Source organism: Lethenteron reissneri, chromosome 16, assembly GCF_015708825.2.
Source record: "Lethenteron reissneri isolate LAM-NWPU_2019-01 chromosome 16, ASM1570882v1, whole genome shotgun sequence".
NCBI classification, from domain to species: domain Eukaryota; kingdom Metazoa; phylum Chordata; class Hyperoartia; order Petromyzontiformes; family Petromyzontidae; genus Lethenteron; species Lethenteron reissneri.
The window spans coordinates 751,829-769,319 of record NC_083794.1 but is presented as its reverse complement, the minus strand read 5'-3'; the positions used below and the strand labels follow the sequence as shown (position 1 = coordinate 769,319).

At 43.0% G+C, this 17,491-nt stretch overlaps 1 protein-coding gene across 5 annotated transcripts in view; it reads left to right on the top strand.

Annotated features, from left to right (window-relative positions):
• DIS3L2 (DIS3 like 3'-5' exoribonuclease 2) overlaps nt 1-16,945 on the top strand; it is a 64,929-nt gene extending 47,984 nt beyond the window's left edge. For all 5 annotated transcript variants that reach the window (XM_061552151.1, XM_061552152.1, XM_061552148.1 and 2 more), the window contains exons 17-21: nt 7,556-7,703; nt 8,526-8,659; nt 9,769-9,873; nt 11,646-11,747; nt 15,652-16,945. In XM_061552151.1, coding sequence (XP_061408135.1) covers nt 7,556-7,703; nt 8,526-8,659; nt 9,769-9,873; nt 11,646-11,747; nt 15,652-15,750 — 588 coding nt within the window. In that variant the 3' untranslated portion in view covers nt 15,751-16,945. The remainder of the gene's footprint in view (nt 1-7,555; nt 7,704-8,525; nt 8,660-9,768; nt 9,874-11,645; nt 11,748-15,651) is intronic.
• The last annotated feature ends 546 nt before the right edge of the window (nt 16,946-17,491 follow it).

The window sequence follows — 17,491 nt, the reverse complement described above, 5'->3', positions numbered from 1 at the left end:
TTCGCCGGTTGGAAACATTTAGGCTGGCCTGCCTACGATCCATCCTGGGTTTAACCAGGCTGGATTGTGTGAGGAGCTCACAAATCCTTGAAAGATCTGGGCAAAGTCCCATCAGTGAGCTCCTCCGGCAGGCAAGGCTGCGTTGGCTGGGTCATGTAGCCCGCATGCCCAGCCACCGCATGCCTAAACAGCTTTTGTTCGGCCGGATCGAGGGGGCTAGACGGGCGCGGCACGGGCTGGAGAAGAGATGGAGTGATGTGGTACAGGAGGACGTGGAGCTGAGTGGACTTGCCGATGACTGGTACCAGCGGTGTCAAGATCGGCCTCAGTGGAGGAGGCTCGTGAAGGACGCTACTGGGCAGTTGGAGGCAGTCGCCCTCCAACAACAACGGAGGGCGGAGGAGCGACGCTCACAACAACGAGCGGAGCGCCAGGTGGCTAAAGCACAGCAAGTTGGCACAGTAGGGGGCACAGGTGGTGCATCAGCCAGTCATCTCGGTCATCTCGGTCAGTCGACCCGTGGCACCTGGGTCTGCCCCGTGACCTCCTGCCAGCGGGCGTTCGACACTTCACGTGGCCTCAAGGTGCACTTGGCCTGGCACAAGCATCGTGGTGACGTCACCGCCACTTAGTGGCGAATGGCGGTTGTTGTTGTTGTTGTTGTGTAAGTCGATGTGTGTGTGTCTTTTTTTCCCGGGCAACACCGGGTTACTTCCTGCTAGTCTTATCTTACTTATAAATGTCATTGTTTGTGTGTGGCCGAAACTTGCTCGCAAACCATGGGGTTTTTGTTTTAAAAAAGTGGCCAGGTACCACGCCATAAGCCCCGTGCTGAGCCAGCGCTATTCCGAGCTCGCGTGCGTCACCTTTAAAATAGTTTAATTAGCGATTTAGTGCTGTTTTCATTTATTTATTACATAGCACATGCTCGACTCTACCAACTGACACGCGTTCGGTGGGGGGGGCGGGCCCCTACAAAGTCACACGCGTTCGGTGTGGTTGAGGGGGGAATTGTGCAAGGTAACACAGATTTACAGCTCCCTTCAAACATTTATTACCATGACGGTTTACTCCTTACAAATTGCCTTTTGTAGGTTAGATTTAATGACAGGGATGAACCAGTGTTTATGAAAATAGTTTGTTTCTGTACTCTTGAGGCATAAGTAGCTTACTTCACAGGGGAAAATCAATAAATATACTCAATTACATCTTCATTCTATCATATTTACACTTGCCTCCTAAGTACGGGGGTTGAGTAGTGACGTTATGTCAATTCCGCTTGATTAGTGCGCATCTGCTCATAGTTACAGGTAGGTTTGGTTCATTTTGTATTTGTTGACTTTCATTAATTTGCCGCTCTTGCTCGCGGCAAATGTTTCCACCAAAATGGTGGAACACCCTCGCAGTCGCTCCTAATGACTTATTATACACGCGTGCATTTCCCCTCCCCCTTGCTTCTTTCGCTAAAGTCGCGTAAATAGAAAACTTTTATTTACAATTTTATTTAGTCGATATAAAAGTTTTAGTGTGTGTGTGTCTACGTCCATGTGTGCGTGTGAGTCCATATGTGTGTGCGCTGTGTCTGTGTGAGTCTTTGTGTGTGTCCGTATGTGTGTGCGTCAATGTGTGTGCGAGTCAATGTGTGTGTGTGACAGTCGCTGTGTTTGTTTGTGTACGTTCATGTGTGTGTGTGCGGTGTGTGTGTCAGTCGATGTGTGTGTTAGTCGATGTGTGTGCAAGTCCATATATGCGTGCGTAGTTCCATGTGTATGTTAGTCGATGTGTGTGTGTGGGTCCATGTGTGTCTGTGTGTGTGTACATCAAAATGTGTGTCTGCGTGAGTCTATGTGCGTTTGTAAGTTGACGTGTGTGTAAGTCGATGTGTTTGTGTGTGGGTCGATGTATGTGTGTATGTCAGTTGATGTGTGTGTGTGTCTTTTTTCGCCCGGGCAACGCCGGATGCTTCCCGCGAGTATTAAATAAATATTCAGATTCTGACATTGATGTGGCACAATACATTGATAGGGTGGCAGAGTGGGTGGCAGTGCTTATCTTATTAGTGTAGCAGAGGTGATGTTTTGGGCAATGACCCTTCTTTGGAGACCATAGAATAATTTTTGTTATTTCTTTTTGCATTTTATTCCGTAATTTTCATTTTAATACCACAGTGTTATTGATGGTCCTCCAACCAACCCCTCATTTACATTTAACTTTTCCTGGGCTTTTACAAACTAATCTCTCCGCCAATCAGATTTGAGTGTTTCTCCACCCTCCAATCAGATTGTGCGCTCAACGCATCAGTTCTCCACATGACAGATCGCCAATAGGAATTGAGCACCTTATTTGAACTCACAAGTCTTTAAGACTCGGTGAGTATTAACCGTTTATAGATTTAATGGACAGGGTTCACCTCTCAGTGTCCCGTATACAAGTTTAGTGACTGACAAACGCATGTGTGGCAGGGCACTGCAGGCAGATGGCCCAGGCCTGTGCCGCTTCATTGCCCAGAAAACCCCAAGGCGCATAGACACACGAGCCCCTGGCTGAACCGTGTAGTCGCAGCAGGTGGTGGTGCGATGGCAGCGTCTTGGTGTGCTAATATTTTTAAGAGTTCTCCTTTTCCACGAGTGGGGCCCAGCCTCACCTGAATGATCAGCTGCCACTGCGTGTGTCCCGTAGATTTCATAACACGGTGGTAGTTTTTTTTTTCGCTTGAATTTGGCGATGCCAGGATGTAGAAATGTTTAGACCATAACCCAGTTTACCCTTGCAAAGGAACAATGCTGTTTCATATGTCGAAATTAATTTATTTTAGCTCCTTAAATATAGTATAGAACAGAATTAAATAACTTCAGATGAAGAAGTGAATCTGAGAGAAATAAGTGAGCAATGTACGAGGATAATTTGGCACATTAAGGTTAGGATACCCACAGTGTAATTCATTTGGGAAGCAGTCATATAGCTCTCGCAAACCACACAATAGATAGAAATGTAGAACCATAAACATAAAATGTAGAAACCGGACTCGCAATGTTGCTGTTTCTTAAGGGAAAGAAGTCGGTGTGCAGAGAACAACTAAGGCAGTGGGTGGCACGGCCCAGCGGTAACGCATTCTCCACTTGATACAGATGTTCAGAGTTTAACTTCGGCAAGCCAACCTTGTTCATTTGAGTATATTAACTATAATTTAAGCGCTGTATACTTCAAATAGGACGTTAAAGATCCCATGATCGCATTCGAAGAAATGTTTGCGAAATTTAAACAAATATTTGCATATTACTTAATTGTGAAACACGTAGTAAACACCACCCCCTACTACAAAAACTTAACAGAACCCTCCTGAATAAGAGTTCAGACTCAGCTAAGCTTTTTCGGGTAAACAAGCATCATAATAATAACTGAGGTATGCCAAGAACTAAATCTAGGCATCCTGGAAGTCAGAGTAGGCAATATTGATGTATAGATATTGATATAAAAATGCAGGGGTTTTTTTCTTTGAAGATATCCTGTGCTATTCTTTGATGATTTGACTCAGAGTTAAAAGCACGATGTGCTTGCAATAACTAAGACCATAACATCTCACCCGGCCTCAGAGAGCACAACACTGATTCACATATATGACATAGACATCTTTAAGAAAGATTCATCCAGATAAACATAACATATCTTGTCTTTACTCCTTAAACGATAAAAAAAAAATCTGAATTTAAGCAAGCTGCCATACTTTATGTACAGGCAGTTCCCGGGTTACGGAAGGGTTAGTTTCCCGAGAATGTTCCGTAACCTGGATTTTTGATATGTTGGAAACTGAACAATTTCCCCCCAAAATCAAGACAAAATCCCATAGCCGGAAATAGTTGTGCCTCCCCTACCCGATTACTCGTTTTTTTTCTCTCAGTACTGTATCGAGCTGTGTACGTTTTTTATTGCTACCTGTATCGTATCGCTGTACATACACTGCAAGATGCGCCTGCCATTCTTCCACTCCGTTGGTGGGTGTACATCTAGGACCCCATTCAAACCCACAGTGGCCTGGTCTCAGCTAGCTGAGGATAGTTGCAAGCAGGAATTTCAACATCGCTTGCAGATGGGGTTAGCATCGTGCCCCCTCCTGATGCTGAGGGGAAATGGGTGAGGTTCAGGACTGTGGCTCATGCAGCTGCAACGGCTGCATTGGGCATATGGTCCAGACCTCCCCAGAGACCCTGGCTGAAGGGGAGGTGTTCCGGCTGGTTGAGGGAAAACGACAGGCCCACTCCCGTCATCTACAACATCAAATGAAGAGGCTTACCGCAGCCTTCGCTCGGAGATTCGGAGAGCCGTACAAGGATGAGTGGTGGGTGCGGGTTGTTGAGGAGGTGGAATCTGCCTCAGTAGCCCGCAATCACAAATCACTATTTAATTCCATCCACAAAGTTAATTGCAGCGCCTCGCCTATCACCATTCTTAAGGAAAAAAATGGTAATCTGATCTCCCATCCCCAGGAACAGGTCTGCAGGTTTGCACAGCATTTTTGTGAGATCTTGGGGGGGGGGGGCATTCCCTCAGCCCAGACAACATCATGGGGGAAGGCGGGGACGACCCTGCCTCAAATATTAGAAGAAGTAGCCACCCCTTCTAAATGGTCGGCTGAGGTGCCATCTGTGGAGGAAGTGCGAGGGGTGATCCGAAGTCGGAGACCAGGAAAAGCGGCAGGCAGAGACGATCTTCGAAGCGAAATGCTGAGGGAGGATGGCACCTGTGTGCAGACTGCCCTACATGACAGCATCACTACTGTCTGGACCACAGGATGGGTTCAGTAGGATTGGAAGGATGACCTTGTGGTCCCCCCTCTTTAAGAGGAACATCTCTCTTCTCAGTGTGTCGGGAAATGTCCTGGTCAGGATTATTCAACATTGTCTTGCCAGGCACGCTGAGGAGAGGCTTGCAGAACCCCAATGTGGTTTAAAACCAGGGCAGTTTTTCATGGATGCCATATTCTTTGTACGTCTGCTACAGCAGAGGTGTAGGGGATTCCAACAAGACCTACATCTCTGCTTTATTGACCTGGTCAAGGACTATGATACCATGAACAGGCGATGGCTGTGGGCAGTTTTTCATGCTTTTGGAGTCCCTGATTCTCTGCTCACAATCATTAAGAGCTTTCATAATGGTGGGAAGTCCTGGGTAAAGCTGCGTGGCCAGGAGTCAGAGCCATTTCCTGTTCACCTTGGGGTGTGACAGGGATGTCCTCTGGATCCCACATTATTTAACATCATCTTTGACCACATAGTTCAAGAAGCTTTCCATGGTTGTACCAGAGGAATTTCCATCTGGTACAGATACAACGGGAGCCTGATCGATGCCTGGGTGTGGTCGAGGGATTGCTCCCTATTGGTCAACCATGTTATGCATGCTGATGATCTGGTGATTGCTGCTCACTCAGAGGGGTTGGAGGCGCTGCTGCTGAACCTGGAGTGTTCCACGAAGAAATGGGGTCTTATCATCAGCCCCACCAAAACTAAGCACCTACCTGGGTATTTTGTGCAAACCAAACTCTCCACCCCCTCAGCTCCCAATTGGTGATGGAGCAGTTGTGGAGAGAGTGTCCCATACCTGGGCAGTGTGCTTATGACCAGCTCCGGTTTAACAGCAGAGGTCTCACTCCGAATCAGTCGGGCGGCATTATCTTTTCATCGGCTGCGCAATGTTATGTAGAAGCTACCTGGTCTGTCACTCCACACGAAGCTTTCGGGTCTTCTCAGCCACAGTCATGCCCTCCCTTCTCTATGCTTGTGAAACATTGACCCTTCTAATGGAACATCTGCGCTGGTTAGAAACATTCAGGCTGGCATGCCTACGATCCATCCTGGGTTTAACCAGGCAGGAAAGATTTGGACACATTCCGATCAGTGAACTCTTCTGGCAGGCAAGGCTGCGTTGGCTGGGTAATATAGCCCGCATGCACAGCCACACACGCATGCACACAAAGACAAAAGTGGAGTAGGCTCGTCTTCAGACACACACACGCACACATACACATACAAACACATACACACAGTAAATAAGTCATAAAATAAACTTAAAATGAAGAAAACTAACAATAGAAACATGGGGGTAAAGAGATAGTTCTAAGCATAGAAAACGAACAATTACGTAATGCAACAAAACGAAAATAATTGTGTAACACTACAAAAAATTCCATTTACCTTCATCCTGATGAAGCCTGGGCTCAGTGACAGCGGCACAGTATTCACCGGCAACCTCACCACGCTGCACTATTTGTGCTTGGGTAACTAATGCAAACATTTCCGCATATAGATTTTTTGACTTGCTTAACGGAAGCATTTCCGTAAAGTCGAATTTCTGTAAGTCGGGTCTTCTGTAACCCGAGGACTACTTTTATATTTGCATACAGGATTACCTGGCTGGACTCGGTTTTATCAAACGCATGTTTCGGCCATACACATTTTACTGAATGAGGTCTGTTCTCCGGCACTTGGGGGGGTATGTTGAGGCTATATGCGGTTTGATGCTGCCAAGATTCTCATCTCCACGTTGAAAACTAGTGCATGTTCCGCTCGTAATGTACGGTACAGTAGAGGCTGCGGATGAAAATATCGACGCCATCTTCCCTCCCCGACACTCTCATGCCATCTCACTCTTTAATCATGGCCCCTTAGCGCAAGATGATTGGTGGTGATTGTAGTAAAAAAAATTTAGAAAAGTTACGACTTTAGTACAAATAGTGCAGATAGGCTCGTGAAAGGTGAGCGCTACGTCCGTTGAAAGCTACACTGATGTGAATGAATCGACTATGAGAACGATTTATTGACCATGTTTTTTTCTGAATGTTCTTTGTGTGTTAATGTAACACATCCTCAACAAGCTCATGCATAACGCCCATGCTCACATACATTGCCGCATGCATGTAGCCGTCCGCTCGTTGAGGACGTTAGTCATATAGACGCCTAGAAGACAAATCATTAACATTCAAGTGACAGTGTTGGGAGCGAGATTTTGGCATGAGTGTCACGGTGCGGCAAAACCAATGGTGACGGTGTTTTGTGTTGAGGTGACATGGAAAGAGTGTACACACACACAACAAACGGAGAGTGACTCGGTATCCTTTATTACAATACCAAGGGCGGAAATGTTGTAGAATTTTCTAAACAAAGGGGGAAGGGGGGGGTGGTCATTCCGGACCCGAGGAAGGCAACCCTGTATTTCCCATGATCTATAATTATTGTTGTAACTTGCTGATGTGCCCCTACTGGTCATCTGTGAAAAAAGCTTCATGGTTCTTAAGATTCCTCCAGGATAAATAATAATCATTCTCAGAAAGATTCAGATTTGTCAAACGCGTTTTTGCCCAACACAGGATTTTCTGGGAATGTAACCCCCTCGTCCGGCGAGGTTTTCCTGTACTTTTGTTATTCAAGTCCCAAATAACCTCGGAATTGGACATCTATTTTGTTAAATGTATACTTAGCCTATTTTATTTTGTGAATATAATTTGGCATTTTCTTTGGAAGCATTTTACAGTTGGCTCTCTGTCTCCCTGTGGTCTGTGCAGCTGGCAGTCTATTTCTGCACAGGTGTGCTGGTGGATGAGGCTCTCTTCCGACATTATGCCCTCAACGTGCCACTCTACACGCACTTCACATCTCCGATCCGCCGCTACGCTGACCTGATTGTACATCGCCTGTTGGCGCAAGCCATTGGTACGTGCATCTGGTCTTTGCGGTTATCCATACACCACCTGTTAATGTTGCATATTTGTCATCAGTGATTTCATACATAACCGAATTTTCCAGGATAAAACATGTTCCGCACTCGGTGTATGTTGCATTACAGTAAACCCTTTATATGTGTGGGGGATACATTCCTGGAGAATGGCGCGAATATTACATTTTAAAATCCTCAAATATTAATACTTAAAGCTTTTGAGCAAAATTTTATTATAAAACCTGTGAATATTAAAGAGTTACTGTATAACACTTTGCTGCCTTTGAAGCACTTTTAAATAGGTTTGTATTAATATTTTAAGTCGAAATATAAGCGTGAATGGGAAATTGGTGTCATCGTCTTGAAATGTGCCACTGCAACCATTTTCTAGCAGCTTGGAGGTGAAAACTTTGAGGCCAAGGCTTAAAAAGAGAAATGTTTTAAAATGTGCCCCCCTCCCACCCACCCAGTCATTGGGGACTCAAAATAAAAAAAAATGTTTTTGGAGTTTGTTATAGTGGGGCCTACAATTAAAATAAAGCCTTTGCATGTTTATAGTTATAACATAACTTGACAATATTTATGCCAAATTTAAGCTTTCAATCCCAGAGCATCATGAGAATTTACATCAGTCATTAGGTCGTCACCAGTGATATATGATGTTACATTTTAGGCCAATGGCATTATATTGTAGAAATACATTTTCTATAATGTGCAGACAATTTCAGTACTAATTACAATTTTTTTAAACATTTTAGTGACTTGGGTGTTATATAGCAACATGACCAAACAGAATTGCGCATGTCGTACGATTACAGGTTGTGGAGATGCCGTGAATCATCAGCCTGCGGAGGAGGTGCAGAAACAAGCGAGCCACTGTAATGACAAGAAACTGGCTTCAAAAAAAGTCCAGGAGCTCAGTTCAGAGATGTTCTTTTCTGTTTTTGTCCGTGTAAGTATTGCATTTTTCAGAGGTATACATTTACAATTGGAAATTATATTTTTAAAGATTACAGTACAGTTTTTGAAGCATTTTGTAATTCTTACAAGCGCATACATTTTATGGTTTGGGTCGTATACAGTGTATAGCAGTCAACTTCCAAATGTTATAAATCAAAATTCAAAGTGATTTCCTCCTCAAATGAGCATCGAGGCAGTGCTCATTTCTTCTTAACACGTATGCTTTCGCAACCAATATCATCCACAATAGAGGTTTTTGGGTTAGATCGCATAAATATATAAATGTGTCATTAAAACCTGCCACCACCCGACATCTAACTAGTAAGGGTTGTCACGTGAACAGAACACGCCAATTCGTCACTAGTACAGCACACCGGTGTCTTGGAGAGCCAAGCCACAACATTTACAATCGGAGTACGGCGTTTCGCCAGTAATTACAACTAGCTTCATCAAGCGACAGCCAGATTTGTGGAGAAGTCTTCCTGTTTCGTTCCTGAAATAGAGGCGTAGATGTAGTGACCACGCTTCTGTGCTCTTGGGGGGGGGGATTACTGAGGCAAAGTACATTATGGATGTACATTATGCGAGCCCTTTGAACTTGTCCTTCCTGTCTATTGTGTTTATTTAAATAGCCCTACCAACATTGAAGTACACTACCCTTTGTAGGCATGCATTTAAATAATGTATTAATTGATTATTCGCTTCTACGCAGCACCAAAGGCGGTAGCTATCCAAACGGTAAAAGTTATTTTGATTTCTTTCAATTTCGATAGATTATCTAATTAGTCTTGACCAGTAGCAGCTAGTTTCGCACAAAACTTCAATATTATCAAAATCAATTGAGTGTCCTTGTTGGCATGCGTGTTCTGGTACTGCTGACAGTTGTATTTGGGAGAATTTAATATTTCTCTGATGTTATTTTAGTCTCGTGCTGATCATCGTCCTGTTTGCCCAACATAACATTTACCACACGTACAGCAGTTAATCCTGTACACCACTGGCTCGGCTCATTTGAGCAGGAAATTGCTTTGCCTTATGTTTGTGTAATACGTGTTTGAATTGTTGATGCAAATCTTAATTAAAGGAATGTATCTTCTACAGGAGAGCGGTCCTTTGGAAACAGAAGCCATGGTTATGGGAGTTCTGGACCAGGCATTTGATGTTTTATCACTGACATTTGGTGTTCAAAAGCGAGTTTATTGTAATGTAAGTAATCTCTTGACTAATAATTTAACTGCCCATGTCGGCTTCTGTTAGTTTGGCTTGTATGCATTTCTTCTTGCTATCTGAGAGCAATTAACTCTACAATCATACACAGATGGGGTTTTGCGGTAATTTAGGAATGCACTCAAAATAAAATGACACTGCCAGAAAGAGTGCATGACGAGCAATGTAAGTCGATAGTTTATGGATTAAAGTTTTCCTTGTGGATCGGGGCATCCTCGCAAAGTTTACTTTTGTTTTTCAAGGACCCTTTTTGGATCCAATGTTGTCTTTATTTCTAGTATTTCTAATTGCCCCGCTAGGCCGACACTCACATGCAACAAATCAGGTTTGTACAGAACGATCGGGGATCTTTTACTTGTTTGTGAAAATGTCGCTTGGAGCACACTGTCACGGTGTGAGGATTAATTTTATTCTCACTCGGGCTCGGTGGCACGTGCATTCGTCACAGCCAATAGCCACCAAGCCCAGCCCATAGTGTACTGCAACCGATATTTATTTTGTTAAGCGGTCATCTCAAACCAAACCATATAGGACAAAGTGTACATTTTACATGTGGTGTGAAATGTATCAGTTATATAAAGATTATTATATTTTTTGTTCCACGTGTTTACTCGGGAAAGCCTTTTTTCACTAGGCTCCTACCAAGCTTTCACAGTAGGGGGGCGATGTTGCTACGTGTCATTCCAATTATGTAATTTGCAGGTTTCAGCATTGGGATTTTTGAATATTACCTGTTACATTATATGTTTTTAGCGGTGAGAAAAACCTGGAGAACCCAGAGGAAATTATGTTATAGACCTTGCAAATACAGTGTCGTGTTTTCCATTGACCACCCTTGGGTTCCATATTGTTTATCTTGGGCATTTTTTTTTATTAAACTAAACTTTTTATTTTACCAGTTAAGGTCCACTGGGTTATATATCTCTTTTTCAGAAGCCACTTGGCCATAAATGATAGCTCAACGAAGTGGCTTATGTGGAAATCTATCGCAGTCAAATACTCTAAACACATGTTTATAAATGTGGAGGGAAAACCCGGAGGACCCAGAGGAAAATCTTCACGACCACGGGGAGAACATGCAAACTGCAAATAAACAGGCATCAGGGTCGAGACCGAATCCATCACCTCCTGTATACTCGGCGAGGTAGTTAACATCTCCATAGAGGTTGTTCACAATTGATTTGTATCGGCCTGATTGTAATCCTTAGAAGAGTCAAATCCCTGACATGGAAATATACTGCTGGATGAAGTCATCCACATGCCATGTTGGTCATGAGGGTTCCTTGACCATACTTTACCACTCAAGTCATGCCCCATTACAGAGGCTGATCTTGACTCCACTGATACCAATCGTTCGCAAGTCCACTCATCTGCAGTCCATCTGTACCATATGAAGCCCTTATCGTTGGTAGTTCATGCTTGTTACCTATTTAGCACCCAATATCCAAACAAGCATAATCAGCTTGGGCATGGAGTGGCTGGTTGTATAGACCACAAGTATATATACAAATTTGGAATTCCACACATTTATGGTAGCCATGACACTACTTGGCTGCAATTAGTCATAGGTTCAATGTATATATTACTTTTATTTAGTTTTGTTTTCCAAACTAAGACCATTTAAATTTTGAACTTAAAAACAACTTGGTTGTGTGTTTCTTCATGAAAAACTTCAGGGCTTGAAGAACCACCTGGTTTGATGCAATTAATTTTAGCCTGGAATTTGACACACTTGCCGTTTTTTTTTACAGGCTCTGCCCTTACGAACGTTTCATTTCACCAAACAAGGAAGGCAGCCAAAATTGACACTTGTTTGGGAACCAAAGTCACCAGAGCAGCAGCCAATCCAACAGGTGAGGATTCTCTTCATGCGTATTGCTGACAAGTTGGATATTGTTGTAGACGATTTGCCTCAGTTTTTTGGAAAGCATACACGGTACTTAAAATATAGCAACATCCTGATTTAAAGCTTTCATGACCGCAGTAATTCATACTCTTTGGTTCTTTTGGTAAAATCACGTAGATAGAAAAATAAATAATAGATCACGACATTTTGATCGCAGCAACAAGCAATCCTCTTCAGGTGAGAAAGAGAAACAAGCCACTGTGACGGGGCATTATATAGATCCGAAAGGGGGGGGGAGCTGCCGTAAGGGGCGAGAGAGTGGGGGTAAAATTCAAAGAGGGAACGAGGTGAGAGAGAGAAAAGAAGAAAAGACTTAGCAAACTTAGAAATGTAATGCAACTCAGAGAGTCGGCAAACACACCAGTTAACACTTTACCTGGTTGAACACATCCTTCCAAAGATTGCTAAATTTGCATCCATCTCGGTTGAAGTCATGTCTGAGTTGTGTGGAAATCCTACCCGTAGAGGCGTTTCAATCCTGATTTAAAGCTTTTGTGACTGCAGGAATTCATACTCTTTGGTTCTTTCGGTAAAGTCACGTAGTTAGAAATGATAGAAAAATATTTCTATCTACGTGACTTTCCCGAAAGAACCAAAGAGTATATAGCAACATATTTCACGTGCATATGTAATGTAGCTCTCAGAGACACCGTCTTGTTCAGTTATATGTAAATTTGTTATGAATAAAGTCCGCCGACTCACTGATAACTTAACGAGTAACCGCGAGTGACTATATACACTTGGGTAACTGAGATAGCTGTATTCTGAGACAACATAACTCTAGCCTTCCAAGACTACAAGGTGCACACTCCAGGATGATGAAGACGACCCGCTCCAAGGTGACGACGGCGATGGCAATTCCCCCACAACAGCAGCCCAGAGCCCCGGTTCGTGCCGGCTCTTATCCCCCTCACGACCCGGCCACGCCCCTATTCCCCGAACCCTCTCTCACCGCACCTGGCCCTGTCTGACTCTGCCCTTGTTACAATTTACGACCGTTAGGTCCGTGCTTCCCCTCACTTGACCCTGTCAACGCTTGTCCCATCAATCATCATTAGCAACCACTTAGGTCCCACATTACGGGGAGCCGTACTGTCCCTACATCACCCCGTACTGTCATTACACATATATCTCTATATATATAAAAGGGAAATTTGTGATTATGTGTGTCTGTTCAAAATGTTTAGCGTACTTCCCGACTGTACACCATGCAAAAATTCTAAAAATATACTTTTTTTTTTGGGCGGCGGGGGTGCTCAATAATGACTTTTTTTTGCACGGCAAGTGAGCTGTGACGTCACATCTATCACGTGACCCGCGCGTGCGGAAGCGTAACGCATTGTAGTGTAGTGGTTAGCGCGCTGTGCTACGAACCCAGCGACCCAAGTTCGATTCCTGCTCACGGCCACCACCAGTGACAATTATTTGAACCGGTCCTGGGCCTCCCCTAGGTCGACTCAGCCTCAAACGAGTAGCTGGTGTGCTGTGTGAACATCGCCACTGGGGGGACAAAGGCGGCCGGGCATGATGCTGGCCACCCACCCCCTCGTGTGCCTTGCCGGCCTTCATAGGTGCTCGCTAACAGCACTTGCCCCCTATAGTCTCACAGGTTACATAGGGGATCTTTATCTTGTGTGTGGGGGGGGGGCAGCAACTGCATAGCGATTCGCGTACTGCGCTACGAACCCGGCTACCCGAGTTAGATTCCCGCTCATGGCCACCACCACTCACGCTCACGGCCACCACCGGTGACGATTATTTGAACCGGTCCTGGACCTCTCCTAGGTCGACTCAGCCTCAAACGAGTAATTCATGTGGTGTGTGAACATCGCCACTGGGGAGACAAAGGCGGCCGGGCATGGTGAATCCAAGTCCCGGGCGAAGCCAGGTAGTAAAGCTAGTTAATATATAAATACACTAACCTTGTTTCTAAGTTGCAAATGCTGGTAAAAAACGAATGGCTTAATTTAGCCTTTCTGGCATTAATACAAAAACTAAGATGTTCAAACACCGAAGAGACACCTATTACAAGACATCAACTCTGCATTAACCACACATACTTGTGGTAAAACATGCAAACAAATATGTTTTGGTAATTTATGTATTATCCTTGAAACTGATTCGCCTATACCAGTATGAGTCTATTTTTTGGCTTTTATCTCACCAGTGCTATAGACCATAGAATGGCAACAATTAAACGGAACTTTTTATTTTACCAGGTAAAGCACACTGAGCTATATAGCACCTCTTATTAGTTCCACACCTCAGATTTTCGCACCATTCGTAGTCAACTGCTAATCGGAGGTGTAAAATCCATATGTAACTTTTTATGCACTGTGTTAAATCGGACCTGGGTCTTGTGTTTGTTCAATATTTTGGAAATATTTTTGGTTATTTCTGCTATGTAAGGCAAGGTGGTGGTTTTGATTGGATCTTCAGATGGCTCCTTCCTCACGGTTGGGGTGATGGCTTTGCGGATTGTGTGGTCAGAATATACATTCGCCTTGAGATCCTGGTGTACGTGTTTGAGTTCACTGATCAGGTGTTCATGGTCAGAGATACATTGAACTCTATGGTGTAGAGTTTTGATGAGGCAATTCTTCTGAGATGAATGGTGGTGGGAATCAGGTTTTAGGTAGGCGTCAGTATGGGTTACTTTCCTGTAGACAGTGGCTCATTGAGCCATCTGGTCTCTTTTTGATGAAGACATCCAAGAAAGGTAGCATGCCATCCTTTTCTATCTCCATCGTGAATTTGATTGCTGGGTGTATGGAATTGATGTGGTTGAGGAATTGTTTCAGAGCCGGTCGGCCATATGGGCAGATGACGAACGTGTCATCCATGTACCTCTTACACAAGGACGGGCATAGAGTGGATGCCTGGATGGCGTCTGTCTCAAATTTTTCCATGCAAATGTTGGCCACAACCGGAGATAAGGGAGAATCCATTGGGGTGCCTTCAGTTTGTTTGTAGAATGTTCCATTCCAGGTGAAGTATGTATTGGTGAGGCAGTGTTTCACCAGGGCTGGTACATCAGCATTCAGTCCTTGTTGTTCCAAATCTTCAATTATTGCAATGATATCGGACACAGGAACTTTGGTGAACAAAGAGACTACATCAAAACTAACAGGCAAATCACCTGGGGACAGTGAGATGTCTTTAATTGATGATACCAGGTGAGCTGAGTACAGAAGAGGTGGTCTTACCAGTGAATGCCTGCAAGGTCTCAGATATTGGGCCAGTTTGTGTGTGGGTGAGCCAATTGTGGAGACGATGGGATGAAGGGGTGTACCTTCTTTATGGATTTTTGGTAAGCCATATTGTCTGGGTGGTCTAGTAGCAGAAGATTTTAAGGAAAACCGTTTGGTCTGTTCAATTAGTGAAGCTGAATCAGTGATGATACTGTTCGTTTTTGTAACGAGGCAGTTGGTAGGATCTCTTTTAATTTTTATGTAGCTCCCATCATTAAATGGGTTCTGAATTTTGTTATTGTACGCGTTTTTGTCCATGATGGCCGTGGGCATTGCTCTTGTCGGTTGAGAGGATGATGATATCTTCCCTCTTTTTTATTGAGATCACTCAAAGCGCCCAACCTTACTGATGTTGCTGACTGGTATCTTCGCGCTTTTGAGGGTTACAGCGATTTCAGATCTTGTCACCTCAAGGTTCCCACTAAAAAAAAAAATTACGCAGGCGTTACATTGTGCGACATCGGAATAAATGTAATTATTAACAGGTTTAATTCTATTTGGGTAATGAAACCTATTCATGATCTGATGTCCAAAACCTAAAATAAGATGAACATGTAAGGATCATGTAAAATGTTGCAATAACTGTTTTCTCTTTTTCAGGAAATAACCATCTTCACCATGGTCGATGCAGTGTTAACTGCAGACAAAGTTCCTCTCAAGTACTCGGCGACAATTAGATGCCCACACGGAGTGGAGTGAGCCCTGCACTGCAGGAAAAAAAACGGGTCGCAAACACATTAGTAATTCGGTCTCACAGCACACATGTGCATTGCGCATACAAAAGCCTTGTCCAGATCACCAGCTCAAAAATAACTGTGAAAGCATGACTGAAAGAGTTGAAAAAATATGGCCACCCTACCAGACAGCAGTGAAATAAAGACACATGCAAACCGGTTTCATCCTCAGGAGGGCTCATCAATACAGCACTGTCATCAATGTTTACTGATGCAAAGTCTGCCTCTGGAAACCATATATGTGGAATCCCTACTTACACACGTCAGGGCCCATTAGACATAGCCCATCTGTATAATTAATAGGTTATATTGAGAGGGCTGTTACCTTTACATTATGGGGACTCATTAACTTGCCTAATGGCAACAATAATTCAAATGCAGAACAGAAAATAATTTTAGACAAAAGCTTCTCGTGGACAAACAAAATAATGGTAACATTTTATATTTTAGTGCTAAGATGTGTATGATTTTTTAAAAAACATTTTAGAAATGTTTTTGATGAATCACTTTTAGGTTATATTAGGTTAGTATTTGTTCCAAGGACCTCCTTTAGCTATATACATGGTATTTTTGTTGAATAGATGCTCAGAGTAATAAAAAAATAAGTGAATATAGGTAAATCAAATTGTTATTGTTGATATTTGTGAATTCCTTATTATGGAATAGGTAGCTGTTGTGCATCGTGAATACAGAGGAAAACAGGTCACCGCTTAAACCCGTAGATGAGAGCAGTTTGTTGTGTGTGGTGTTAATGTAAAAAAGTCAGCTTTGCTATGCATGTCGCGCCATTTCCAAGAATAATTGGTAGCCTTTTCATAAATTTTACCTCTATGTAATGTGTATTTCAGAGTTGTACATTATTTTACAGTATTCCAATGTACTAGAATACCATGAAATAATCTGTTTAGCACTACGTGGACATGTGCTGCAATCATAATTGAAAACATACAGATAATGTACACGGTGGCTCTTTGCCTTTGAGTTTTAGTTGCTTAATTACAGTAATTTTAAAACATTATTTATACTTAATACAATGTGTTATTTTTAGTTTTCCCGTTTTATGAAGTAATATTGTGAATGAGGCGTGTGTATTATCTTAATGTTAAATTCTACGACATTCTGTACGTGAAATTAAGATTAAAACAATGCATTGTCTGCTTCTTTAAGGTTCTTTTTCTAAATTCTCATAAATTGTGGTTTCAAGGTCATGTCCGAAGACATTTTCGTGTGGAACTTGCACCGCGCAGTGCATTAATCACCTATCGGCAACGGTTCTGGAAGATGACAATTGTTACAATTATAATTTGGGTTTAAATAGCATGTAAAATTGTAAATGATGCATCTGCATCTTAAGAACTGAATGTTACGGACATTTTTTTAATTTAAACAGTTTCTAATGATACCAGTTCACTTCATCTGAATCTAGTATCACTTCTATATTAATGTGTTCTGTGTATTTGTAAAGGTAGCTTAGTTTGAGAAATATGTATGTTGAACTTTTTTCACACCGTACGTAGCCAATCGTGGTAATCGGAGCATTTTGATCAACTTCAGGATGAAACAAGCTATTGTATAAGTCATTGTCTACATTTGGTGTCAGCCAGACACTACATCAATAGTAATTCAGGGCAAGTTTTATTTCAATAAATATGCAGGTGAACTCAATCTTTAGATGTGAAAATAAGACGTTTAAATTATCTATGTCC